At 40.1% G+C, this 27,489-nt stretch overlaps 1 protein-coding gene across 11 annotated transcripts in view; it reads right to left on the minus strand.

Moving 5' to 3' along the window:
- Window positions 1-27,489, minus strand: part of LOC140735644 (trinucleotide repeat-containing gene 6A protein-like) — a 166,642-nt gene that overhangs the window by 44,866 nt on the left and 94,287 nt on the right. For 7 of the 11 annotated variants that reach the window (XM_073060929.1, XM_073060936.1, XM_073060935.1 and 4 more), the window contains exons 5-6: window positions 25,081-25,404; window positions 18,931-18,978 (exon numbers count right to left, since the gene is read on the minus strand). In XM_073060929.1, coding sequence (XP_072917030.1) covers window positions 18,931-18,978; window positions 25,081-25,404 — 372 coding nt within the window. The remainder of the gene's footprint in view (window positions 1-18,930; window positions 18,979-25,080; window positions 25,405-27,489) is intronic. The other 4 variants (XM_073060937.1, XM_073060939.1, XM_073060938.1 and 1 more) reach the window with 1 other exon arrangement.

Below are 27,489 nucleotides of genomic sequence, written 5' to 3' on the forward strand. Positions count from 1 at the left end.
GCTCTGGTTTCCTCCCACAGTCCAAAGATGTTTTGGTTAATAAGTTAATTGGTCATTATAAACTGCCCTGTGATTGGGTTAGGGTTGGCTGGGACAGCATGGCTTGAAGGGCTTATTTCATACTGTATCGCAAAATAGATTTAAAAATTTCAGACAATGAGAAAATACCAATAACTATTTCTAATTTGCTGTTTGACAAAACTAAATGCGGAATGGAGTGAATGAAATAACAATGTTCTGCAATAGTGCCCATTTACAGGTAGAGAAGTCCTACTAAAAATGTCCTCAAGGGAAAATGCTGACTCGTCCACTGCAGCTGAAAAAAATGTGTTTGTAACTCAAAAATGTTAAAGGGATATTTTGACTCCTGAATGGCTCAATCCTGTAACAATAACTTCTCAATTAAACAGTTAGCACCAATATCCATGCTCCCTCTCCAACAATATATCAATGCAGATTATACTAAATGGTAGACAGCTAAACCAAAGAATCATACACATAAATCCTGCTCTAGGCTACATATAATTGATATTAAAATAATAAGTGAAAATCAGTTGTGAATACAAAAGTATACTGCTGGCAAAGCAAATCAAATACTTCTTTAGATTACTTGTTAATAGATCTGCTCAGAACATATCTGACACAATGCTAAAAATGTAGTGTCCTCGGCATACCACAGCACACCTCAATCATGATTCAGTTTTGAGCAACAGCGTGGTCAGGTAGGAGTCATCATACCCATCTTTGGTATCAAATACATGAATTAAGAACAAAATTTGGCAAAACCTGAACTTAATTGAGGAACATTTGAAGATAATTAAATGAGCAGATAACGTAAATTTGACCTGTTATTCTGCAAAAAAGAACACTGATTAAATCAAGTACAATGTACAAGAGGTATCCATTTTCCATACAAAAGGCAACAAGAAGTGAAATTCAGTCAGAATGATGTAAATCATCACTCTATATTATAAAATGACAGGGACTTGGAATTGTAAGTCTACACCTGGTCTATATTTTGGACTTCCCAAGACAATACCAGTGCACAGCTGCTAAACTAGCCTACCCCTATATGCTTTTATGAAAATCCACTAGTGTCTGGGGAGAGCAAGGGCAATAATTACCACTCATAAATTTCAGCCTGCAGATGGATTGCTGGCTCACTTCCCCCAAAAAGAATGCTTTGTACTAATAATGAGGTTGATGAATACAGATTTGACAAAATGTACATGCGTGTACATTAACAGAACATTTCAATGAAAGATCGCCAGATGCTGACCATACAGCTTGTGTAAAATGTACTGTAGTTCAAACCTAAACACCAGATAAACAACCAACCTCACAGTATGATTAATACTAAATGGTTGTTAATACATCTGTCCTCTCACATCAGTGAAGTAAAAATCAGAGAGAAAATAAGGTTAGTTGGGTCACAGTTTCCAATTTTGCTCTGAATAACCTGCATCAGAAAGTGTTTGTGTGCCAAGAGAAATTGGTTCAGTTCAGATGTCTGCATCCTATGCTCATTCCTAGACTTCCGTTAGACCAGTCATGTTAAAATTATAGTTCAGCAAGTTGATAATTTCAGGAGAGAAAGAAAGCAAGAATACAAAACTACACCTTCAGGGTGGGAGCAAAAAAACATGTGCAATACAAATAGTTTGGATTAACCATGAAAAAAAATTCTCATTCTATGGCAAACTGCACACATATTAAAAAATTGAATAAAAATGTTTGTAGAATGAGAACTTTTACTCTATACAAGGTGTCGCCTTTAGAACCTCTGCTTGTACAATGCAAGAAACTGCTATCAATCCAGCATTTTACATTCTTAATTCTGAACCCATTACTTTTCCCTTTCCCTTATGGCAAAGGTATTGCCACTATCTAGTACTCAATGTCTAAATTACATGGTTGTTAAGCAAAATTTAAAATGTGTTAATGTGTTTAGGTGTGGACAATTTCAGAATATTACACTGGATCTTTGATGAAGTATCTAATTGATGAATACTTGGCAATGGACATCTGGTGTTGGAAAATGTATACTTTAAACATTAAAACCACCGACAGCTAACTCAATATCAACTTATCAAATCCATTTAATTTAATGAAGTTTAACCAGCAAAACACCATTCCTTAGCATTAACCAAAAAGATGCACTGCTGATAATTTAATATTACAATACCAAACCACACATATCAAGAAGGTAAAGTTGGCAGCAACATCACAAACCAGTCTATTCTGACAGAGAGCATGTAGAGTATTCAATAAAACCTGCCTTCCATGAGTTGTGTTCTGCAGGATATATGATCCAGCTGATGCCATTTTGCAAATAGGTAAAAGAGAAACTCAAAGAATATTCCCATGAGTTAAGCTAATACTGGGCAATGACAGTAGATTAAAGAAAACGTGATTCTAGATGCAGCTGGTTCTTTTAGATCTTGTTCCTTCTGGATGGCAACGTTGAATTAAAACTAATTTCTCCCTTAGCTGGACTGAAAAGCTTCAAACTGCGCTACAACATGGCTGCCAAAGCCTCCCCTGATGCTGATTTTGTCACTCTGCCAAGATTAGTCTGAACAATTTCATGCCACATGCAAAAGTCAAATTCTACTCAAACAGGAACATTTTATAACTTAAATCAACTTAAAGTAAATTATTAACACATGTGATGTCATGCAGTGTATTGGCATCTCCTTGAAAATGACTGAGAAGTGATTTGCAGACACTGCTATCAGTGCACACTAGTCAATGTTGAAATCCAGCCAACAGAAGCATTGTAACAGAGAACAGCGCTGCACAACCTTTGCTGCAAACATTCAAGCAAAGAGTGTTTTAGAGAATGTCGCCAGAAACCAAATAAAACTCCGAGTATACAGCCTAGCAATAAATCTGGAGAACGGGCAAGGCCATTCCTCCATTACTTGGTATCATAATTTGGGTTACATGCATAGAAACCCACAGAAAAAAAACCTATTAATATTTGTAGAATTATTTTGCAGAATCAAGAGCAGAAACATCGAGCAATTGCCTTGCATTTTTATTGGTTTCTCTGCCACTGGGTCGAGTGAAGTGTGGTAAGTGGTGACAAAGGAGCTATCAAGGATAAACAAGTCTATTTGTCTGCCTTGAGCTTAAGTGAAGTAAGCTGCAAGTTGCTAGGGTTGTGCTAAGTCTTGATGTTATCAATTTTAATGGGAAACTAAATAAGGGCTTTGCCAACACAGCAACTCATTCCGTAACACAGATATTTAATACAATCTGGATTACTGCTTTGTGTTTAGCACAATATATTAACAGTATGCAGCCTAGTGAAAATGCATAATCACAATTGGACTTACCAAAATGCTGTCAACATGCCAAGGTCTTTTCTCTAAGGTTTTAAGATTACACAAATACCATTCTTTTCAAAAAGCATAAGACAACTAAATTAACCGAAGTTAACCCAGTAAGTCACTCAACACAGCTAACTTCTCATTGAAAATCTGTTCAGTGCTTACCAACTGGTTCATTAATAATATGTGACCAGTATCCACTTCTGCAGATGCCTACTCCATTCTACTTGAATTCTCATACTGTTCTTCAAATGGATTTTTAATAAGTATTTATCCAATTACTTCATAACTGCTGACACAAATTTAGTGTTATAACAGCAAGCTGTATATAAAACATGGCTAACAAAGTAAAAAAAAATCTCATGGCTTTTAATAAGCAATTTTGTCAATAAAAAATATTTTGACCTAGAACACTGGAAATACATTTTAGGGAAGGCTAAGTTGCAGGAAAGATCAGGGACCCCCACCACCCAGAAAATACTCCTTTCTTGCTGCTGCCTTCAGGAAGGTGGTACAGGAACCTCAGGACTCACACCACCAATTTCAGAAACAGTACTACCCCCAACCAACAAGCTCTTGAACCAAAGGAGACAACTTCATTCAACTTCACTTGCCCCATCATTGGACTCACCATATCATGTTCTCAATATTTATTGCATATTTATTATTTCTTTTTGTATGGGTGGTCTTTCATTGATTCTGTTCTGATTATTATTCTGTAGATTTATTGAGTACGCCACAGGAAAATGAATCTCAGGATTGTATATGGTGACATGTACTTTGATAATAAATTTACTTTGAACCTTTGATGTTCTAAGTATAATACTTAGTAGTACCAGCAAAGTATGCAGCACATAATATTTAAGAGCCCTCCTGAGAAGGTAGATTAGAAAGGTTGAGGCTAAAAGACAATTTCCACATTGCTTGTGCAACAAATGGTGAAGGAACCAACACAATAATACCAGCAGGAATGACAACTGCATTATACTTAGAAAGGCAAAATTCCATCACAAAACAGAGAAGAGCCTCCATAGTGATGAGTAGCATTAACAATGAGCTGAATGGGTTACACACAGAATAGGTGTGATAGCTCAAAACTGAGCATCTACAAGGTGCTCCAGGATATCAAAGCTATTGCCCATTATGCAAGTACAAAAAGGAAAAACAAATAATAATAATATTAAATAAAGAATAATATTGAGAAAATAAGTTGTAGAGACCTTGAAAGTAAGGCCAGAGATTATGGAATCAGTTCACTGTAGAGGTGAGTGAAGTTATCCAATCTGGCTCAGGAGCCTGATGTTGAAGGGTAGTAACTTTCCTGAATCTGGTGGTTTGGGATCTGAGGTTCCTGGACCTCCTCCCTTGATGACATTCACAAGAAGAGAGCATTGCCTGGATGGTGAGGGTCCTTGATGATGGATGTTGTTTACTTCTGGAAGCGCTCCTTGTAGATGTGCTCAATGACAAACATGGCTTTTCTTGTGAAGGACTGGGCTGTATCCACTACTTTTTGTAGACTTGGGTATTGGTGTTTCCATACCAGGCCCTGATGTAGTCAGTCAGGATGCAGTCCACTGTACATCTTTAGAAATCTGTCAAAATTTTAGATGACATGTCAAATCATGCCTTTTTTGTAATGGGACTTGCATGATGGTCCCAGGACAGATCCTCTGAAATGATAATGCTAAGGAATTTAAAGTTGCTCACTCTCTCCACCTCTGATGCCTTGATGAGGACTGGCTTATGGACCTCCAGTTTCCTCATACTGTAGTCAATAATCAGCTCTTTGGTTTTGCTGATGATGAGTGAAAATTTTTTGTCGCACCATTCAACCAGATATTCAATCTCCTTCCTATATGCTGGTATCACCACCTTTGATTCAGCCAACAGTGGTGTCATCAACAAACTTAATGTGTCATTGGAACTGTACTTAACCTTACAGTCATAAGCATAAAGTGAGTAGAGCAGGGAGCAAAGCACACAGCCTTGTGACACACCTGGTCTGATGGTGATTGTGGAGGAGATGCTGTTGCCAATCTGAACGGACTGGAGTCTGCAAGTGAGGAAACAGAGTATCCAGTTACACAAGAAGATACTGAGGCCTAGGTATTGGAGATTATTGATAAGTTTTGAGGGGATGATAGTGTTGAATGCAGAGCTGCAATCAATAAAGAACATCCTGATGTATGCATCCTCACTGTCCAAATGTTCCAGAACTGATTAAAGCGCCAATGAAATGGTATCTGCTGTTGACCTGGAAGGCAAATTGGAGCAGGTACAAATCACTCAGGCAGGAGTTGATGTTTCATGACTAATCTCTCAAAGCACTTCATTACAGTGGACCACATTCCTGGGCACCATTATGATTGAAGCCTGCTTGAAGCAGGTAGGTACCTCAGAGTGTCGAAGCAAGACATTAAAGATGTCAGTAAACACTCCAGCCAGCTGATTACCACAGGCATTCAGTGCTCATCCAAATACAACATCTGGGCCAGATACTTTCTGTGGTCCACTCTACTGAAGGATGTTCTCACATCAGCCTCGGAGGCTTAAATCACAGGACTGTAAGGGCTGTGGGAGTTTGTGAAAGTACCTCTGTGTTCTGTCGGTCAAAATGAGCATAGAAGGCATTGAGTGCATCTGGGAGCAAAACTTTGTTGTCACTATGTTGCTTGGTTTTACTTAGTATGAGGAGATAGCATTCAACCCTGTGGCAACTAGCATCCTTCTATGATCCAAGTTTGGTCCAGAATTGCCACTTCACATGTGAGATGGCTTTCTGGAGGTCCTACATGGACTTCTTGTACATTCCTTAGTCACTGGACCCGAATGCCACTGATCTAGCCCTCAGCAGATTGTGGCTCTCTTGGTTTACCCAGGGCTTCTGGTTGGAGAAGACTATTTGGAGAATTATTTTGTGGGGGCATACTCATTCACAAATGTCTTTACAAAGTCCATGACAATGGTGGTGTATTCATTCGAATCCTCTGAGGATTCCTTGAACTTGACTGACTAAAAGCAATCCTGTAGCTGCTTCTCAGTCTCTTGTGACAACCTCTTTTTTGTCCTTACCTCTGGTGCCTTGCTGTACGGCCTATGCCACTAGGATCGCCAAATGATTAGATTTCCCAAAAATATGGTCTAGGGATGGAATGAAAGGCATTCCTGATGGTGCGGTACCATGATCAAATGTGTTGGGATCCCTGCTGCTGCAGGTGATATGCTGATGATAACTGGGTAGAGATTTCTTCAAGTAAGCTTAATTGAAGTCCCTGGCAAGGCTGTGAAAGGCGTTGTGGTAGGATGTTACTTGCTTGTTAATAATACTCAATACATCAAGTACTTTTGGCAGCATGTAAATTGCGGTCAGGATCATGGAGAACCTTAAGTAGAACGGTTGGACTTAATCATTAGAGGTTCCAGGTCGGGAGAATAAGAGTGCAATGAGATTGCACTGCGAAGAACTTATCATGAAACATATTCCCCCACCTCTTGTCTTCTTCAAATTGGCAGTTCAGTCTATCCAGCAGACAGATACCCTCGGGCTGCAGCACCATGCCTGACTTGTCCAGAGTGAGCTATGTCTCCATGAAACAGAACACAGCAACTCCTCATTTCCCTCCAATACAGCAATCTTGCCCTCAGGTCCTCTATTTTGTTCTCCAGTGACTGTATATCAGCTAACAAAATACTGGTGAGAGGAAGTTTCATACTCCGATGCTTTAGTCTGCCTTGAAGTCCGTCCCAGCACCCTCTCTTACAACAGTGACTGACCACCATTTGCTTTGCAGTGCTGTAACTGCATCCCGAGAATCAAGTTCGCTGAGTCCTTCAGGAGACTGTAAAATTGCTATTCATTTAGACTGTTCAAAAGTAGGTTTCTTAAAAGAAAATCATAGGCGGCAGATTGCAGCAATAGTAGTTCAGAAGGACTACATCTAAAAGCTTTGAGCTGCCTGCAAAACATCACTGTATATTGCCAGTCATCTTTGACTTTACGATGGGGGACAATTGAGCAGTTAACAGAAGAAGGTGGCTTCAAGTTGCATCTTTACATCTTCCATAGGAACCACTAAGTGGGTGCTCTATCGCAACTACCTCTGGAGGTATCAGCATCAGAGGAACCAGCCTTCAGCCAATTCAATATTAAGAAATGGCTGAGAATTCTGGATGCAGCAAATGTTCAAAACTGTGGAAAATTTCCAAAATACGTCTTGTCAATAAAAATGTTTTGCTGATCTGAATCAGAACCAAAACAAAGGAAGACATTGATGTCTGTTCCCTCAAGCAATATTTATTAACATGCACATTAAACACCTGTTTCGGTTTTGCCAGGTTCATTCTGTAGCAGGCTTCATCATAGCCGTGGCTGAAATACGAACAAAGCTGAGATCCAAGTGAGTTGACAGTGACTTGCCTCAATATCATTACAGCCTTTCACAAAAAAAAAAGCATTAAAAAGCCTGAGTAAAATTGAACACAAAGGCTATCAACTTGAAATCCCTCCACTGGCTAGAGTCGTACCTCGAACAAGATAAACCTTGATGTAGCAATAATTCAGTGGAGTAAAAGAAATTATAGAGGTATGAGAGAGGAGTTGGCCAAAGTAAATTGGAAGGAAATGCTGGCAGGAATGACAACAGAGCAGCAATGGCATGAGTTTCTGGGAAAAATGATAGATGTACAGTATTCCAGAAATGAAAAAATTCTCAAATGGCAGAATAGTACAACCATGGCTGACAAGGGAAGTCAAAGCTAATGTAAAAACAAAAGAGGGCATACAACAAAGCAAAAATTAGTGGGAAGATGGAGGATTGGGAAACTTTTAAAACCTACAGAGAGCAACTAAAAGAATCATTAGGAGGGAAAAGATGAAATATGAAAGCAGGCTAGCAAACAATATCAAAGTGGATAGTAAAAGCTTTTTCAAGTATGTAAAAAAAATAAGAGATGAGAGTGGATATATGACCACTAGGAAATGAGGCCAGAGAAATAATAATTGGGGACAAGGAGATGGCAAATGAACTAAATGAGAATTTTGTATCAGTCTTCACTGTGGAAGACACTAGCAATATGCCAGATGTTGAAGGGTGTGAGGGAGTTACTATTACAAGGGAGATGGTGTTCAAAACACTGAAAGAACTAAAGGTACACAAGTCACATGGACCAAATGAACTGCACCCTAGAGTTCTGAAAGAGTTAGCAGCAGAGATTGTGGAGGCATTAGTAGTGATCTTTCAAAAATCACTGGACTCTGGCATGGCTCCAGAGGACTGGAAAATTGCAAATATCACTCCAATCGAAGGGATTAGCAGAAAGGAAATTATAGATCAATTAGCCTGACCTCAGTGGTCAGAATCAATTGTTGAGGATGAAGTTATGGAGTACTTGGTGACACAGGACAAGATAGGATAAAGTCATGGTTTCCTCACAAGGGAAAATCTTGCCTGACAAACCTGTTGGAATTATTTGAGATTACAAGTAGGATAGATAAAGGAGATGCAGTGGATGTTGTACATGTGGACTTTCAGGAAGTGCTTGACAAGGTGCCATACATGAGGCTGCTTACCAAGTTAAGGGTATATGGTATTACAGGAAAGTTACTGGCATTGTTAGAGCATTGACTGATTGGTAGCTGGCAGCAAGTGGGAATAAAAGGACCCTTTTCTGGTTGACTGCCAGTCATTGTGTTGTTCTGCAGGGGTTGGTGTTGGGACCACTTCTTTTTATGCTGTATATCAATGATTTAGATGATAAAATAAATGGCTTTCTTGCCAAGTTTGCAGATGATATGAAGATTGGTGGAGGGGCAGGTAGTGTTGAAGAAACAGGTAGGCTACAGAAGGACTTAAACAGATTAGGAGAATGGGCAAGAAAGTGGCAACTGAAATACAATGTTAGAAAAATGCATGGCCATGAACTTTGGTAGTAAATAAATGCACAGATTATTTTCTATATGAGGAGAAAATCCTAAAATCTGAGATGCAAGACTTGGGAGTCCTTGTGCAGAACACCCTAAAGGTTAACTTGTAGGTAAGAGTCGGTGGTGAGAACAGCAAATGCAATGTTAGCATTCATTTCAAGAGGTCTAGAATACAAGAGTAGGGGTATGGTGCTGAGGCTTTATAGAGCACTGGTGAGGCCTCACCCTGAGTATTGTGAACAGTCGTGGCCTCCTCATCAAACAAGAGAAGTGCTGACATTGGAGATGGTTAGGAGGAGGTTCATAAGCATGATTCCAGGAATGAAAGGGTTATCATACGAGGAATGTTTGATTGCTCTGGGTCTGTACTCGCTGGAATTTAGAAGAATGATGGGGGAGTGGGAATCTCATTGAAACCTTTCAAATGTTGAAAGGCCCAGACAGAGTAGATGTGGAAAGGTTGTTTCCCATGGTAGGGAAGTCTAAGACAAGGGGACACAGCCACAGGATAGAGGGATGTCTACTTAAAACAGATGCGGAGAGATTTCTTCACACAGAGGCTGGTGAATTTGTGGAATTTGTTACCACAAGCAGCTGTGGAGGCAAGTTTGTTGGGTGTATTCAAGGCAGAGCTTGATAAGTTCTTGATTGGACACAGCAACAAAGGTTAGGGGAGAAGGCCAGGAAGTGGGGCTGAGGAGGGGGGAAAGGATCAGCCATGATTGAATGGCAGAGCAGACTTGTTGGGCCAAATGGCCTAATTCTGCTCCCATGTCCTATAGTCTTAAGATGACTGTGCCAATCATCTCAGCCTCAGAACATTATTCCAGGAGTTCCGTAGAGGAGTCATCAAAGCCCAAACACCTTCAACTGCTTCATCAATGACATTTTCGCCATCACATGTGCATGTTTGCATATAATTTTGCAATATTCAACTTAACATGCAAATCTTCTGAATCAATCCATGCAGGCATGCAGCAAGATCTGGACAAGTGCCTTTCAATAGTCACACCACTGAGGTGCCACAGACAATCATCTCCAACACAACCTTTTGCATTTTTAGTTGTATCGCCATTGCTGTGTTCCCTGCCATCAACATTCTGGGTACAGGATATTGAGCAGATCAGAGCCTCACAGATCTCTATAACCCTTTCATGATCTGCAACGCACAATACACAAATACTTGTCACTTGCACTCCAACATTCAAATGGTTTGGCGTCAGTCAAGACAAAGTAACCAGCTGACTGGCAACAAATCAATCATTCTACGCATTGACTCACTCCACCACTCACTTGCAGTGGGAAAGTTTCCTTTCATTTCTCCTGATCGAAGTTTTGTTTGACGATGAACTTTAATACAGGGATGCTGCTGCCAAATTTGAAGTTTACAGTATATGCACATGTACAAAAAGAGTTCTATGTCCTTGGACACTAATAAGGTTTTACCTTGCCAAGCAATTTTTTTAAAATTGAGAAATCTGAAACTGGGTTCCAGGATTATTGTATGAAATATAACTTGAAAGAAAAAGAAAAATTCCTAATCAGTGGCCCACAATACCATAAGAAAGGTGTCTCCAACTGACAGGCGCTTAAGATTACTGGGGTCCTGCAAGGTTTTAATTATAATACAGACAATTTAGATAAAAAGTTCATCTAAAATGTAGATTCACTCTGCATGCCAGCTGCCCTTGACTCTAAGCTGCCAGCCATTCTTGGCAAAGCCCCAGCTACTTTGATGCAGCTACCCATGACATCATCAGGCACTTATGCACAGGGGAGAAGAGATGGGTGGGGGGGAGGGAAAAGAAAAGGCATGTAAGTGCGGCTGATTTTCATTCTTAAAAGTTTGGGAATGACTGATACACAATATATACAGAGATGAATTCAATTAATGTGATGATGGAATTATTGATGGGGAGTTGAGTGTTGGTGTGAGACAATATAACATAGAAACATAGAAAATAGGTGCAGGAGTAGGCCATTCGGCCCTTTGAGCCTGCACCGCCATTCAGTATGATCGTGGCTGATCATCCAACTCAGAATCCTGTACCTGCTTTCTCTCCATACCCCCGATCCCTTTAGCCACAAGGGCCATATCTAACTCCCTCTTAAAATATAGCCAATGAACTGGCCTCAACTGTTTCCTGTGGCAGAGAATTCCACAGATTCACCACTCTCTGTGTGAAGAAGTTTTTCCTCATCTCAGTCCTAAAAGGCTTCCCCTTTATCCTTAAGCTGTGACCCCTCGTTCTGGACTTCCCCAACATCAGGAACAATCTTCCTGCATCTACAAAAGGAGCATGAAGAATACAGACCACCATTCAAAAGACACTGTACTATGTAAATTCCTATTTATTTTAGAAAAAAAAAGATTGAGTAAATATGACAAGTAACTGTCCGATACATTCTTTCTTCATTCAAGGAATACTACATTAAGCTGCTAGGGTTTCACCAGACTTGCATAATTATCATCATTGCACTGAAGCAGTCAAACACACCATATAACCCAAAGAGACTCTAAATCAGTGGCTCCCAACCTTTTTTTGGCCATGCCCCACCTAATCACCTCTAAAATTCTGATGCCCCCTGTGGTGATATATAATTCTTATTATTCAAAAAGTGAACTCCTATTCACCTGGAGGAAGCCTAAAAGACCATTAACTTGGTTTAAACAAGCTTCCAAAGAACATGGCATTCATGAACGAGAAAAATAAAAGAACCAAAGGACTGTTAAAGTTCTGAGGAAGAAATTACTAAGCAATTGTAAAAAAAAAGAACATTAAGTGATATTAAAATAATAATAATAATAATAAATAAATAAAACAATGCCGATTTGTTTCTACAGCATACAAAGACAGATACACTGTTTAAAAGAGATGACGCAATGTACACACCTTCACACCACCAAGAACCGAAAGCTACTGCAAAAAGCAGCATTGGCGCGACCTCGTACGAGTTTCTTACGCGTTTGGACTTGTTCATTCGTTCCTTCCTACATCAGTCAATTCATTAATTTAATTATGAAAGCCATTTGATGGTTGTAATGATGGTGATACACTATATATACAGTACATATGCAATTACAAATGTACATACACACAAGTATTTTTATGTATGCATACTGTATATACACATATGTATTAACTCACACACACACTCATACTCACACAGACTTAATAGAAAAAATTCACTGTTAATAACTCATTCTCAAATTGCCCCCCTTAAAAATCAAATTATCCCCCTGTGGGGCGTATGCCCCACGTTGGGAACCACTGCTCTAAATTGTTTAAAGCCTGCTGAAAGCTTCCTTTAGAAATGAGAATTGTTGACACAAAATTTTTACTAGTTCATCTAACAGCAATTATCATTTCAGAAGACGTTACCATTTCCTTCCAAAATGCGTAGATTAATAGCCTCCTTCAAATAAAATCAAAGCACTGAGCAGAATTTACATGAACAGAACATAGAACAGTACAGGCCCTTCAACCCATGATGTTATTCCATACCTTTAACTCACTCTAAAATCAATCTAACCTTTATCTTCCACATAGCCCTCCATTGCTTTCACCCATGTGCCGATTTAAGGATCTCTTAAAATTTCCTCACCTACCTCTACCACCACCCTTGGCAGTGTATTCCACAACCTATCACAGTAAAATGCCGACCTTTGACATTCCCCTACACTTTCCTCCACTTTAAAATTATGCCCCTCTGTATTACCCATTTCCACCCTGGGAAAAAAGACTCTGGTTATAAAATCTATCAATGCTTCTTATCATCTAGTACACCTCTATCAAGTCACCTCTCATCCTCCTCTGCTCCAAGGAAAAAAGCTCAAGAGACATGCTCTCTAATCCAGGCAGCATCCTGGCAAATCTCCTCTAAAGGTTCTACATTCTTCCTACAGAGGTGTCTAGAACTGCACACAATACTCCAAGCATGGTCTAGCCAGAGTTTTATAGAGCTGCTACAATACCTAGCATCTCTTACGCTCAAACCATCTCCACTCCCCCCCCCCCCCCCCCCACCCCGACTAATGCAGGTCAACCCACCACAAGCCTTCTTTATCACTATCAACTTTGCAGGATCTACAAACATGGGCCCCAAGACCCTTTGTTCATCCACACTGTTAAGAATCCTGCCGTTGACCTGGTATTCTGCTTTCAAGTTCAACCTTCCAAAGTGAAGACTTCACTCTTCTCCAGCATGAAATTCACCTGCCACTTCTCAGGCCAGCTCCTCATACTATAACTGTCACGCTGTAACCTACAACAACCTTCTACACTATTCACAATAACATCAAGCTTCATATCATATTCAAACTTATTAATCCACACTTCCACTTCCTCATCTAATACATATTCAGCAAGGTCCTTCTTCTAACTGGTGAATACTGAAGCAAAATATACATTCAGGACATGTTCCCTTTAAGCTGAGCGGAAGTGCGTCCGCACAGTAACTGGAATGCTCCTGTGCACATAGCTTTTGTTGCCACATAGCTGGAGTTTTCTTTTATATAATATGCCGTGCAGTTTTCAGGCTGTATAAAAAAATTTCCTGCTCAGAGCAATGGTTAGTTCACACAACTGTAGAAAAATATGAGAGGGAACGCTGATTAAGGGCATCCTCTACCTCTTCTGATTCCAGGCATGTTTTCCCTTTTATTCCTCATCTGTTTTACCTACATTCTAATCATCCTCCTGTTCTTCATGAATATGTAGAATGTCTTGGTTCTTTCCTTAAATTACTTACCAAGACTTCTCCTGTCCACTTCCTGGCTACCTTACATCTCTCAAGATCCCTACCTGAACTTTGCTTCTTAAAACTTAAGTAGGCTTCCTTCCTTCCTCTCAGACTAGATATTCTACTTCTCTTGTCAACCATGGTTCCTTCACCTTTCCCTGCATCAATAGGACAAACCTATCCAGAACCCCATGCAAGTGCTCCCTAAACAACATACACATTTTTGTTGTTTATTTCCGGAGTAAATCCATTCCCAAATTATGCTCCATAGATCCTGTCGAACAGCATCATAATTTGTCTTGTCCCATACCACCTACTCTAATCCCTGTCTAAGGCTATGATAAAGGTCAGGGAGTTGCAGGCACCATCTCCAAAATGCTCACCCACTGAGCGATCTGTCACCTGACCAGGTTTACTGATTAGTAACAGATCCAATATGGCCTCTTCTATAGTTGGCCTATCTCCATATTGTGACACACCTAACAAATTCTGCTCGACTTAAACCTTTTGCACAAAGGAAGTGCCCATCAACATTAGGGAAGTTGAAGTCACCCATGACGACAATCCTGCTATTTTGGCATCTTTCCAAAATCTGCTTTCTGATCTGCATCTCGATGTCTCTGTTACTCTTGGGGGGTGGGGGAGAGAGGATTTATAGAAAACACCCAATAGGCTGATTGCTCGGTTTCGGTTTCTGATTTCCATCCAACTGACTCAATAGATAAACCCTCCACAACATCTTCCCTGTGATACTATCCATGAACAGTAATGCCACTCCTCCACCCCTGTGCCTTTTGCAACATCTAAAGCCTGGAACATCCAGCAGCTATGCCTGCTCTTGTGACAGTCAAACCTCTGTATTGGCAACAACGCCATTGTTCCACGTACTGACCCAGGCTCTACGATCATCACTGAGAATGTGAAGAGGGTAAGGGGTACGTGTAGAGGGGATGGGCTAGGGGTAAGTGTAGCAAAATAGGTAGACAGGACAAGAGAGAGGTACGTCATTGGGAAAGTAAGGAGAGGTAGCTAAAATAAGGTGCCAGGCCAGACATGGAGACCACAAGGAAAAGGGGAACCTGCGACCACAAGACAATGTGTTTGGCAAAGTATTTTGAGCTATACCTATTTCCAGTGTTTTGAGTGCGTCTGTACTAATTCCAAGTATTACGCTTGAATCTTTGCTAATTCCGAGTATATCGCGTGCTTAGCTATGCAATAGCCAATCAATTGATGAATTTGAATCGGTAACCATATTTGCGAATGTAGTACCCTGCTTTTGGGTATAAGTATGACCTTTGTAAACCGACAAATTGGGAGTTGGCTACCTTACGCCCGAAGTGCTTGGGGCTGCGAACTCCTCTCTGATTAAAAACCGTTTCAGAGGTAATTTCGTGTCTCTGGAGTTTTTCCTCAACTGAGCAGGTTAATAATTTCAGGTTGACATCACCAAGTTCCTGATGCCTCTTTTGCATTAAAATAGACACTTTTCAACCCATCCAATTGACTGCAATTATGCTCTTTCCACTTCATCACAGTCTTTCAACTCACAGTATCTACTGCAACTAAATATTTATTAATAACACTTTCTCTTATGGTAAACATGGTAAACAATCACTGTTTACAGTTTACTGTTTGCAGTTATGGTAAACAATCACTACAAACAATGGAGGAGATGCAGATTTGAAGCCTGTCCATCTAAACCTCGAACAAGGTTTGATAGCGGGGTCCAGGCCCTGAGCATATCGATGCAACAGGGTCTGAGTCCTAGAGTGAGGGACGACTCGATGTTTAGACGATTTAAATGCCAGGTCAGTGGATTGAAAAGGCAGGGTGCTGAGACAAGAGACAAGGATCAGGCCGATTCTGCTCGCTGCTATGAAACGTTTACTCTGCTCTGCACTGAACTGAGGCTGTGGCTGTTGTCTGCTCCGGGCTTCAAGTCTATGGACTCACTTTTGTTCTGAATGCTATTTACTTACTTCAATTGTTTGCACGATTTTTTTTTCTCTCTCTGCACATTGGGTGCGGGTCTTTTTTTAAAAATGAGTTTTTTGGGTTTCTTTGTTTTGTGGCCGCCTTGTGTAAGGAGACAGATCTCAAGGTTGTATAGTGTATACATACTTTGATAATAAAAGTACTTTGAACTTTTAACTACTGCATCCTCTGACCTATCACTCTGGTTCCCATCCCCCTGTCAAACTAGTTTAAACCCTCCCCAATAGTTCTAGAAAATCTGTGCACGAAGATATTGGTCTCCCTTAAGTTCAGGCATAACCCGTCCTTTGTGTGCACATCATACCATCCCCAGAAGAGATCCCAATGATCTTAAAAAATCTCAGCCCCTGGCCCCTATACCAAACTACCAGCCATACATTGATCTGCCAGATCATGCCAATCTTACCCTCACTGGAGCTTAGCACAGGCAAACCCTTGAAGTCCCACTTTCCAGCTTCCTAACTAGCTCTCTACATTCTCTTTTCAGGACCCTATCCCTTTTCCACTTATGTCATTGGTACCAATATGTACCAGAACATCTGGCTGCTCACCCTCCCCATTAAGGATGTTGTGGTTCTAATGCAAGATGTCCCTGACCCTGGCACCTGGGAGACAACATACCATCTGGAAGTCTCTTTCACGTCCAGAAAATTTCCTGTTGGCTCCCCAAACTATTGAATCCCTATCACCACCATTCTCCTCTTCTTCCTCTTTCTCTTCTGAGCCACAGATTCAGACTCAGTGTCAGAGACCTGATGTCAGCAGCTTTCCCTGATAGGTCATATTCCTTCCCCAATCAACAGTATCCAAGGCGGTATACTTGTTATAGAGGGGAACAGCCTCAAAGGTACTCTGCATTATCTGCCAATTCCCTGTTTCCTTTCCCTTTCCCTCTCCGGACAGTCATCAAGCTCCTATCTCCTGAAACCTGGGTATGACTACCTGTAGCTCTTATCTATTTCCTCTTCATTCTTCTGAATGAGCTGAAGATCATCCAGCTGTATCTCCCATCCCTAATATGGTCTGTAAGGTCTATTACTTTCTGCAGAGATAGAGATCTCAGAGACAGTTACTTGTGGAGTTTAAGTGCCAGACTTAGAAGGCAGGGCCTATTGGGACTTTCTATGGAGACTGAGATTGCTTATGTTATTAGGCACTTGGTAAGGGCCAATAAAGAGAAGTTAGGTTTAAGTGAAACAGCCATTGTTGGAATGAAACAGGGTTAGAGTGGGGAACAGAGATTTTGGTTCAAGAGGCTTTGGCAAAGAGAGGCAGAGATGAGGTTGAGGTTTCTTTCTTTTACTATTAGTAACTAGCTAGCCTTAGTCAGAAAAAGTGTGCAAGATGTGAGAGATCTCAGAGACCTCCAGTTTCCTGGATTGCTACATCAGTGAGAAGTGGATCTAGGGGCAGCTCCTTACAGACCATAAATATGTTTCATAGAAGGCATAATTATGAATGAACACAAGATGTCGAGAGATTGAGATTATGTTACTTATGAGTGAAAGTTATACTTGTAAATTAGTACAAAATGATGTCACACCTTACATCTATAAAATTATCTGCAACACATTAACTACATGATTGCCAAATCCACTTTGCTTAGAATGCAGAATCATAGGAAAATAATGGTCTGTGAAAACAGGAAGTGCACAGTGGTAATCAAAACTATAACCACCATGCACTACGAATTTCCTAAACGGAAACTTCAGCTCTTAAGTGAATCACTATTTAAAGTCTCCCGTATAGCTTTCCTGGAAGCAACCTGGAATTATAATTACAATTTATAACTATGCAATATTTGACAGCATTACATAGTGAAATATCACAATGTTGAAAGCATCTAACAAAATATAGTCAAGTCATCTTAAGGTTCTTCATCATGGAAGTAAAATTATAATAAAAATGTAATTTCAATCATAGAAGTGCCCCGCACTTTCCCAAATGGAATAACTAACAGCCATAAATTAATTCAACATCTGGCCTAACTTGTACTATGCTGGATGTCCAAATTAAAGCACTTTACCAACACACCAAGTACATCCAGCTCACTCCTGTATGCAATTGTGATTTTCCCTCCTCCTCCTAACCTGTCTTTTTAGATGGGATATCCTGTTGTGCATGTTGGTGCTGTGCCTTTTTTGATAAGCAGATTCTAATTGCGATCCCAGAATGTGTCAGTAGTGTTAATATATTATGTCTTTGTTTTAATACAAATATTAAATGCAACCTCAAAAATTGTCTGCCTCTCATAACAAGACAGATAGTCAAATGGAAATAAAACTTACAAAAGCAAAAGGATATTATCACTATTTCTATCTCCAGCATTAATAGCTGATGGAAACCTCAATAACAATGGCATGAAAGTAGAATCTGCCCACTCCCCAGCTTTGAATGCAAAGATAAAGTGTCCCACAAATTTGTTTCGAAATGACCAGTTTGATCACAATGGCACCATTCAAATAAAGGTGTATATTAAAGAAAAACAAACCAGTGCCACCAGACTAAACATTTGCAATGCAGATAATCTTGAGTATTGAAAAAACATGAACTGCTGATTTATATAGACATCTGTGGATCACTGGCAATCTGCTCATCACTTGTGGATACAGGTATAAAATAAAACTTTCATCAGGGCTTGGATGACATAAGATAAGGAAATTAAAGACAGCATGCAGGTTGGTTACAAACATAAAACATCACAACAGATGCACCAGAAAGCAAAGCAAGCTGGCGGATCCAACCGACATCTCCAGTTAATAACCCCAGGTCCAGCAGCTTTTATATAAGCAGCCTCTGTCAGAGACCTTCATTGTTCAGGGTGTGGAAAATCAAGACACAATGAGAAGACAGAGGAAAAAGGAATGGAAGGGAAGACAGAAGAAAAGTAACAATGTCAGAAAGGAGAGAATAAAAAGCTTTTGTCACCTGACTGGTTAGGGGAGTGGCTGACCATATCCCGAATGGGAGGCATGCCTAAGAAAAAGCAAGAGAACCACAAAAGGTGTCAGGGTTCAATATACTCTCAGCTGGCTTCTGATCAAAGAAAACAATGAGTTCTCACTCATCATAATTAAAACAATTAAGAGTACCAGCATACTTGCAAAACTTCGCCCAGCCATTTGTCACTTCAGATTTAAATGCACTTCTATTAAAGAGTGAAGCATTCCCAGAGCACTTCAGAGCAGATCTCAATATATTGCAGTAAAAACTAAACAGTAATTTCAATATATGTCAGGAATCTAAACAATAAAGCAGTTCAACCATGAAGGTCAGATGCTACTCAAAGATACAACAATCACTTAAGAGCTAAAAAAAATGTCTCTTGAAGAAAAGGGAAAACAAAAAAATGCAAAGGTGCAAGTGGGATCAGGTAATAACACTCTAGTTGTCTGCATGTGGTTTGACCAAGTCAGAAAACTGATAACCCACCAAATTTGTTTTCATTACAAATAGTCAGAGCTCCTAGCTTTCAAATTAAATGATCAAGCAAAGCCCTTTCTACCCCTCTGGGGAAAGGCTTTAGTCAAAGGATAAAAATATACAGTTTTTCCTATACCCTCATATACATTTATCTGTCAACATGTTAAAAAAAAACATGATCCTATTATTTAATTTCTAGTGATGTGGCTTTGTGTGCACAAATAAACTAATTAATTCCTTCATCCCCACTAATTATATTTCAATACTCAGCTACCTGTTTAGAGCTTTCAAAAGTCCTGCCATTCTGATAGCCATCATACAGTTGAAGGTTAATCCTTTTACTGATCGGATATGGTAGGTTACAATCATGTTTAATATGCGGTTATAAAATCCCATTTGCAAGAACCAAATGGGAATTTTTAATACAATAGGAACAAACAGAAATTCTCAATTAACATATTGAGTAGTTGCAGTATCAATATAGTTCATACTTAAGGCCCAGTACACTGATTCCAGTGATTCTTTAATTCATGGACTGATAACTATCTGATAGCAATGGCCTTATTAGCCAAATTTGGAGTATTGTGTACAGTTCTGGTCACCAAATTATAGGAAAGATGTCAACAAAATAGAGAGAGTACAGACACGAGGAAATCTGCAGATGCTGGAAATTCAAACAACACACACAAAATGTTGGTGGAACACAGCAGGCCAGGCAGCATCTATAAGGAGAAGCACTGTCAACGTTTCGGGCCGCGACCCTTCGGCAATCAAGCTGCATACAATGCCATAGCAGGTGAGGGAAGGTTTTTGTCGGTAATGAAGGCTGGAGAATGGAAAGTATACTCTGAAAGTTACAATTGAGCAATTAAATTGATTGTAGGTCACGCTGGAAAAGTAGCACTTAACTACTGAGTTTTATAAATCAGTAAACATTTCACTCTAAGAGTTCCTCCATTTGTATTTTCTAGACTGGAACACTGCTTGCTGTGGCTCAAAGGTGGAGGAGTACCAGGGAGGAAACACAGAAGAATATATAATTGCAGTGTTCTAATAACTATAGTGTAACAAGCCAGAGTATGGACAAGCTACTATCTACAATTTTGAAGGTTTTCTAAAAAAAAACCTTCTAGAACTATTTGTCCCCATTTGGCTTGGAGAGAATCCCCAATCTCAGGAGAATTCTGATTGTACACAAGAGGTTGCCAGGCAAGCACAGAGAAATCTATTGATGTACAAGGCTTGTTTGATATTGCATAACAAACTTCCACCATGCATGCAAGCCCCAAAAGAACAATGAAGCAGATTTTAACTGATGAACTGAGGCTGAGTTTGGTATTAACTAAAGGTTCCACCCAATAGGGAATAATGTTGGATAATAAAGAATAATGCCTCTTCTAGGCAGGTGGAAAGCTTTCAACTTCATACACTATTCATGTTTATCATGCCCCTACCTCCTTGTCCTCAGCCCACGTCCCTTCCTCATGTATGGCGAACCTTCCCTCAACCCAAACAAACCGCTACTCCATCCTGCTTCCCGTAGACCCAACCAGCTGTACTCCAACCTCCACAACCCCTGTATCTCCGACTTCCATATCTCCATTTTCATGCTAGCCTCCCTCCAATTCCCCACCCACTTAAATCACTCCCATCTCCAATTCACTTCCTCTGTAACCTCAGTTCTCTGTAATCTATTTGGTGCAAAACTTGTGTGACACATTGCTGCAGCCGAATTTGGCCTATGGCTCTTAAGTGCGGGACCTGTGCTAAAGTTTACCTATGCTAAAGTTAAGAGTTGCAGTCAAACATTATAACTGATCATTGCAGATATACAAACCCCATTTCCAGAAAAGTTGGGATATTTTCCAAAATGCAATAAAAACAAAAATCGGTGTTATGTTAATTCACGTGAACCTTTATTTAACTGACAAAAATACAAAGAAAAGATTTTCAATAGTTTTACTGACCAACTTAATTGTATTTTGTAAATATACACAAATTTAGAATTTGATGGCTGCAACACACTCAACAAAAGTTGGGACAGAGGCATGTTTACCATTGTGTTACATCGCCTTTCCTTTTAATAGCACTTTTTAATCGTTTTGGAACTGAGGATACTAATTGTAGTAGATTTGCAATTGGAAATTTTGTCCATTCTTGCTTGATACAAGACTTTCAGCTGCTCAACAGTCCGTGGTCTCCGTTGTCTGATTCTCCTCTTCATGATGCGCCATACATTTTCAATAGGAGATAGATCTGGACTGGCAGCAGGCCAGTCAAGCACATGCACTCTGTGTCTACAAAGCCACGCTGTTGTAGCCCGTGCAGAATGTGGTCTGGCATTGTCCTGCTGAAATAAGCATGGACGTCCCGGGAAGAGACGTCACCTTGATGGCAATATATGTCTCTCTAAAACCCTAATATACGCCTCAGAGTCAATGGTACCTTCACATACATGTAACTCACCCATGCCATGGGCACTGATGCACCCCCATACCATCACAGATGCTGGCTTTTGCACCTTTCGCTGATAACAATCAGGATGGTCGTTTTCATCTTTGGCATGGAGAACTCGACGCCTGTTTTTTCCGAAAACTAGCTGAAATGTGGACTCATCTGACCACAGCACACGGTTCCACAGTCTTTCGGTCCATCTGAGATGAGCTCGGGCCCAGAGAACTCGTCGCTGTTTCTGCATAGAGTTGATGTATGACTTCCTCCTTGCGTAATACAGTTTCAAGTTGCATTTCTGGATGCAGCGACGGACTGTGTTAAGTGACAATGGTTTTCTGAAGTACTCCTGAGCCCAGGTGGCTATAATTGTCACAGTAGCATGATGGTTTCTTAGGCAGTGCCGCCTGAGGGCTCGAAGATCACGCGCATTCAACAATGGTTTCCGACCTTGCCCTTTACGCACTGAGGTGTCTCTGAATTCTCTGAATCTTTTCACAATATTATGTACTGTAGATGTTGAAAGACCTAAATTCTCTGCAATCTCATGTTGGGAAATGTTCCTTTTGAACTGACTAACAATTCTCTCACGAATTTTGGCACAAAGGGGTGAGCCACGACCCATCCTTGCTTGCAAAGACTGAGCCTTCGATGGATGCTACTTTTATACCCAGTCATGATACCTCACCTGCTACCAATTAGCCTGCTTAATGTGGAGTCTTCCAAACCGGTGTTACTTGAATATTCTGTGCACTTTTCAATCTTATTTTAATTCTTTTGTTTGAGTGTGTTGCAGCCATCAAATTCTAAATTTGTGTATATTTACAAAATACAATTAAGTTGGTCAGTAAAACTATTGAAAATCTTTTCTTTGTACTTTTGTCAGTTAAATAAAGGTACACGTGAATTAACATATCACAGATTTTTGTTTTTATTGCATTTTGGAAAATATCCCAACTTTTCTGGAAATGGGGTTTGTACATTCCAGATGTTAAAATAAAGGTTGCCAACTCTTGTTTTCAAGAATTTAAGTGACAGAACAAACACAATTAACAACAGACACTGTTAAAAGAATGCCCATTCATGGCTTGCCTGAATGATTTTTTCCCCCAAAGAATCTAGATTGAAAAGGAGAACTGTTATTGCATGCATAATTTTTTGATGAAGGAAGGAAAAATCAAATAACTAAAAGAATAATGGTGCAAGATAGTAGGGGATAGTAGTGAGACAGTTAAAGAAATCCAAGATGATCCAGAACAAGTGTTAGTGACAATAACAAAGCCATTATCTAAAATTGCGGAACTCTATTGTTGAGTTTGTAAGCAAATTTTAACTTACATAAGCTTCATTGGAATAGCATTGGACAGAGATCAGAATGGGATAAAGGACAATTTAAAGACAGATGACCAGAAGCTTGGAGTCACAATGAAAGTTATGCCATACAAAACAATCATCAAATCTGTTTGTTCGCAATGTACAGAAGACTGAAAAAGGATCTTGTGCTTTCCTAGCGTATATGACACACAAACTCTTCTCGGGCTTCCAGCCGGGTCCAGGTGTCAATCTTAACCAATGTTTGAATGACAAACTCAGCCATCTTTTAGTGTGGTGGTAAATAAGACCAGAAAATAAGAATTTCAACAAAGATGAAGGTCTTACTCTAAGAACTGGAATATGATCTTAAACAAGGTTGGGCAGTGGAAACCTGATTGGTTGAGGACTAACCAATCAGGATGGACAGACGACAGGAGTATATATACCACTACACAAGCCTAGGCAAATTCCCTGATGAAGATGGCTGAGTTTGTCATGGAAATGTTGGTTAAAATCAATACCTGGACCTGACTGGAAGTCTGAGAAGAGTTTATGTGTACAGACGACTACATTACAAGTAGAAAAACACAGTAGACTAGATTACAATTAAAAGAAAATTGCAATTTCTTCTTTAAGTGTTTGAAGCCTGCTGATGGATATGGGAGGTGGTAGGAGAGACAGTGGTAAATCTCCAATTGTATTTTTAGGAGCTGTGAAAAGGAATTAGAAGTGATGGCTTGTTGGTACAGTTAAATAAGCATATTGCTTCTTCATTCCTTTTGTGAATTCAATTTTCCTTATTTCCATTTTATAAAACTGACTTTTATTTGTTCCTTCACTTGCCCTTTCTCTGCATCTTCAAAGTTTTGATGTTAACATTGAAATACAAATTACAGTCGGCCCTCCTTATCCGTGGGGGATTGGTTCCTGGAACCCCCCGTGGATACCAAAAAACGTGGATGTTCAAGTTGGTGAACCTTAGGATGCGGCGGAGCTCCTGACCTTATTTAACCTGTCTCAGTGTGGTTGACTTTAGGACCCGGCAGCGCTCAGGACCCGCTGCCCGCAGTGTTTTTGTTCCGGAAAACCATCACAATTGAAAATAAAGTGGAAATAATAAAGCATTTGGAAAGAGGTGAAATGCCATTGGTCATTGGAAAAGCGTTAGGCTAGTCAGTCAACAATCAGAATAATTTTAAAGGATAAAGTGAGAATAATGCAGCATGCGAAAGGCCCTGCCCTGATGAAAGCTACAATTATTACTAAGCAATGCAGTGGTTTAATTATTGAAATACATGTTTCTTAAGTGTTTTATATGCATAGAAGGATAAAATATATACTATATACTAAGACAAACGTTTGACTAACTGAAACTAAATAATACCGGATGTACCTGTTCCGACTTACAGAACTTCCGTTTTTTTTCAATTCCTGATCCGTGGTAACCTACGCAGATCCTCCAGTATACTTTAAATCATCTCTAGATAACTTATAATACCTAATACTATGTAAATAGTTGTTATACTGTATTGTTTAGGGAATAATGGCAAGGAAAAAAGTCTGTACACGCTTAAACAATAAGTGCTGGAGGGAGAAATTCCGGGTTTTCCCGATCTGCGGTTGGTTGAATCCGCGCATGCAGAACCCGTGGATAAGGAGGGCCAACTGTATTTTCTTTATTCATAAATTTCATTTTGGGAGCAATTTCACCATTTTATTTTAATTCAAATTAGAGCTTCTATATAATTTTGTTCTGCATTAATAATTAGAAGAACAGTCGAAGTGGTTGACTTGAACAAATTTGGTACAACCTGTTTTGGGTTCAGCTCTGCCTATATGACCAGAAGGAAAATTATTTGTTTGTTGTTTGCATATTGTGGAGTAGATTACCTGTCAATGTTTTGCTGCTATATTGCAGCTGCCCGTTGGTCACCGTCTGCACAGTAACAGCGCTGCTTCCAGACTGGCTGGTGACTACCGATGTTGCAGTTCCAGCTGTTGATGGTAGCTGCTGGCCCCTCTTCAGCAGTTGCTTTTGCTCCTGGTGTCGAAAGCGTGGAGGTACTTCACGAGGAGGATATCGAGACAAGGCTTGCTGCTGATTGTTGGCTGGGACCCGCTTGGCATTGCTATTGTTGCTGGTATTTATGGAAGTGCCGCTGTTAGAGTTGGCAGGCTGAGGCTGGCTTTGACTGGTCTTGGATGGTGCTGGCACTTGGGGGAAAGAAAAAATGTTAATGCCTACTGCATGGACATCTTACTGAATTTTTACTACATCAATGACATATGGTTAAAATGTGAATATTTATCTACGTGAACATATTAATGCTTAAATGTGTAAATTCATTCAAAAAAACTTCAAAAACTTTATTGTCATTCTAACCAGAAATCAGCTCTGCAGGGCAGAATGAGACAGTGTTTCCCAGGGGCAAGTGCAATCATAACATAACAAATGCAACACTAAATCATAAACACAACAATAAATAGTAAAACACAACAGCCACATGTCGGTTAAAATCAAGTTATAAGTGTCCAAAACAGTCAGGTAGAGCAGCTATTTAGCAGTCTGACTGCCTGAGGGAGGAAGCTGTTTAGTAGCCTTGTGGTTTTTGTTTTGATGCTCCTGTAACATTTGCCTGATGGCAAAAGAACAGTTTATGGAGAGGGTGTGAGGGGTCTTTAATAATGTACCGTTCTTTACCCAAGTTTCTGAAATGTACCTACAATGGATAATAAAAATTAAAAGCCCTTCAATAAAAAAAACCTAGGGTGCTCAAGGTTCCACTTTTATGGGTTTAAATCTTTAAAATCAGGAAAGAAATTGCACAAACTGCAGGGGAAGATAGGCTCCCTGAATACGCTCAAGTCTTCAGTATCTTATTAAACAAGAGGTGGGGGCGTGGCACTGTTGATCAGAGATAGTGTCACGGCTGCACAAAAGGAGGAAGTCATGGAGGAGTTGTCTACGGAGTCTCTGTGGGTGGAAGTTAGGAATAGGAAGGGGTCAATAACTCTACTGGGTGTTTTTTTTTAAAATATAGACTACCCAATAGTAACAGGGACATTGAGGAGCAGATAGGGAGACAGATTCTGGAAAGGTGTAATAATAACAGGGTTGTTGTGGTGGGAGATTTTAATTTTCCAAATATTGATTGGCATCTCCATAGAGTGAGGGGTTTAGATGGGGTGGAGCTTGTTGGGTGTGTTCAGGAAGGTTTCTTGACACAATATGTAGATAAGCCTACAAGAGGAGGGGGCTGTACTTGATATGCTATTGGGAAATGAACCTGGTCAGGTGTCAGGTCTCTCAGTGGGTGAGCATTTTGGAAATAGTGATCACAATTCTATCTCCTTTACCATAGCACTGGAGAGGGATAGGGACAGACCAGTTAGTGAAACATTAATTGGAGTAAGGGGAAATATGAGGCTATCTGGCAGGAACTTGGAAGCATAAATTGGGAACAGATGTTCTCAGGGAAATGTACGGAAGAAATGTGGCAAATGTTCAAGGGATATTTGTGTGGGGTTCTGCACAGGTACGTTCCAATGAGACAGGGCAAGGATGGTAGGGTACAGGAACTGTGGTGTACAAAGGCTATTGTAAATCTAGTCAAGAAGAAGAGCTTACGAAAGGTTCAAAAGCACTAGGTAATGATAGAGGTCTAGAAGCTTATAAAGCTAGCAGGAAAGAGTTTAAGAAAGAAATTAGGAGAGCCGGAAGGGGCCATGAGAAGGCATTGGCGGACAGGATTAAGGAAAACCCCAAGGCATTCTACAAATATGTGAAGAGCAAGAGGATAAGATGTAACAGAATAGGACCAATCAAGTGTGACAGTGGAAAAGTGTGTACGGAACCTGAGGAGATAGCAGAGGTACTCAATGAATACTTTGGTTCAGTATTCTCTATGGAAAAGGATCCTGGCGATTGTAAGGATGACTTGCAGTGAACTGAAAAGCTTGAACATGTAGATGTTAAGGAAGAGGATGTGCTGGAACTTTTGGAAAGCATCAAGTTGGATAAGTCACCGTGACCGAACGGGATGTACCACAGGCTACAGTGGGAAGCGAGGGAGGAGGTTGCTGACGATGATCAATGAGGATCATCAATGAGGATGGGAGAGGTTCCGGAGGATTGGAGGGTTGCAGATGTTGTTCCCTTTTTCAAGAAAGGGAGTAGAGATAGCCCAGGAAATTATAGGCTAGTGAGTCTTACTTCAGTGGTTGTTAAGTTGATGGAGAAGATCCTGAGAGGCAGGATTTATGAACATTTGGAGAGGCATAATATGATTAGGAATAGTC

The sequence above is a fragment of the Hemitrygon akajei genome, chromosome 11 (genome assembly GCF_048418815.1).
Source record: "Hemitrygon akajei chromosome 11, sHemAka1.3, whole genome shotgun sequence".
Taxonomy (NCBI): Eukaryota; Metazoa; Chordata; class Chondrichthyes; order Myliobatiformes; family Dasyatidae; genus Hemitrygon; species Hemitrygon akajei.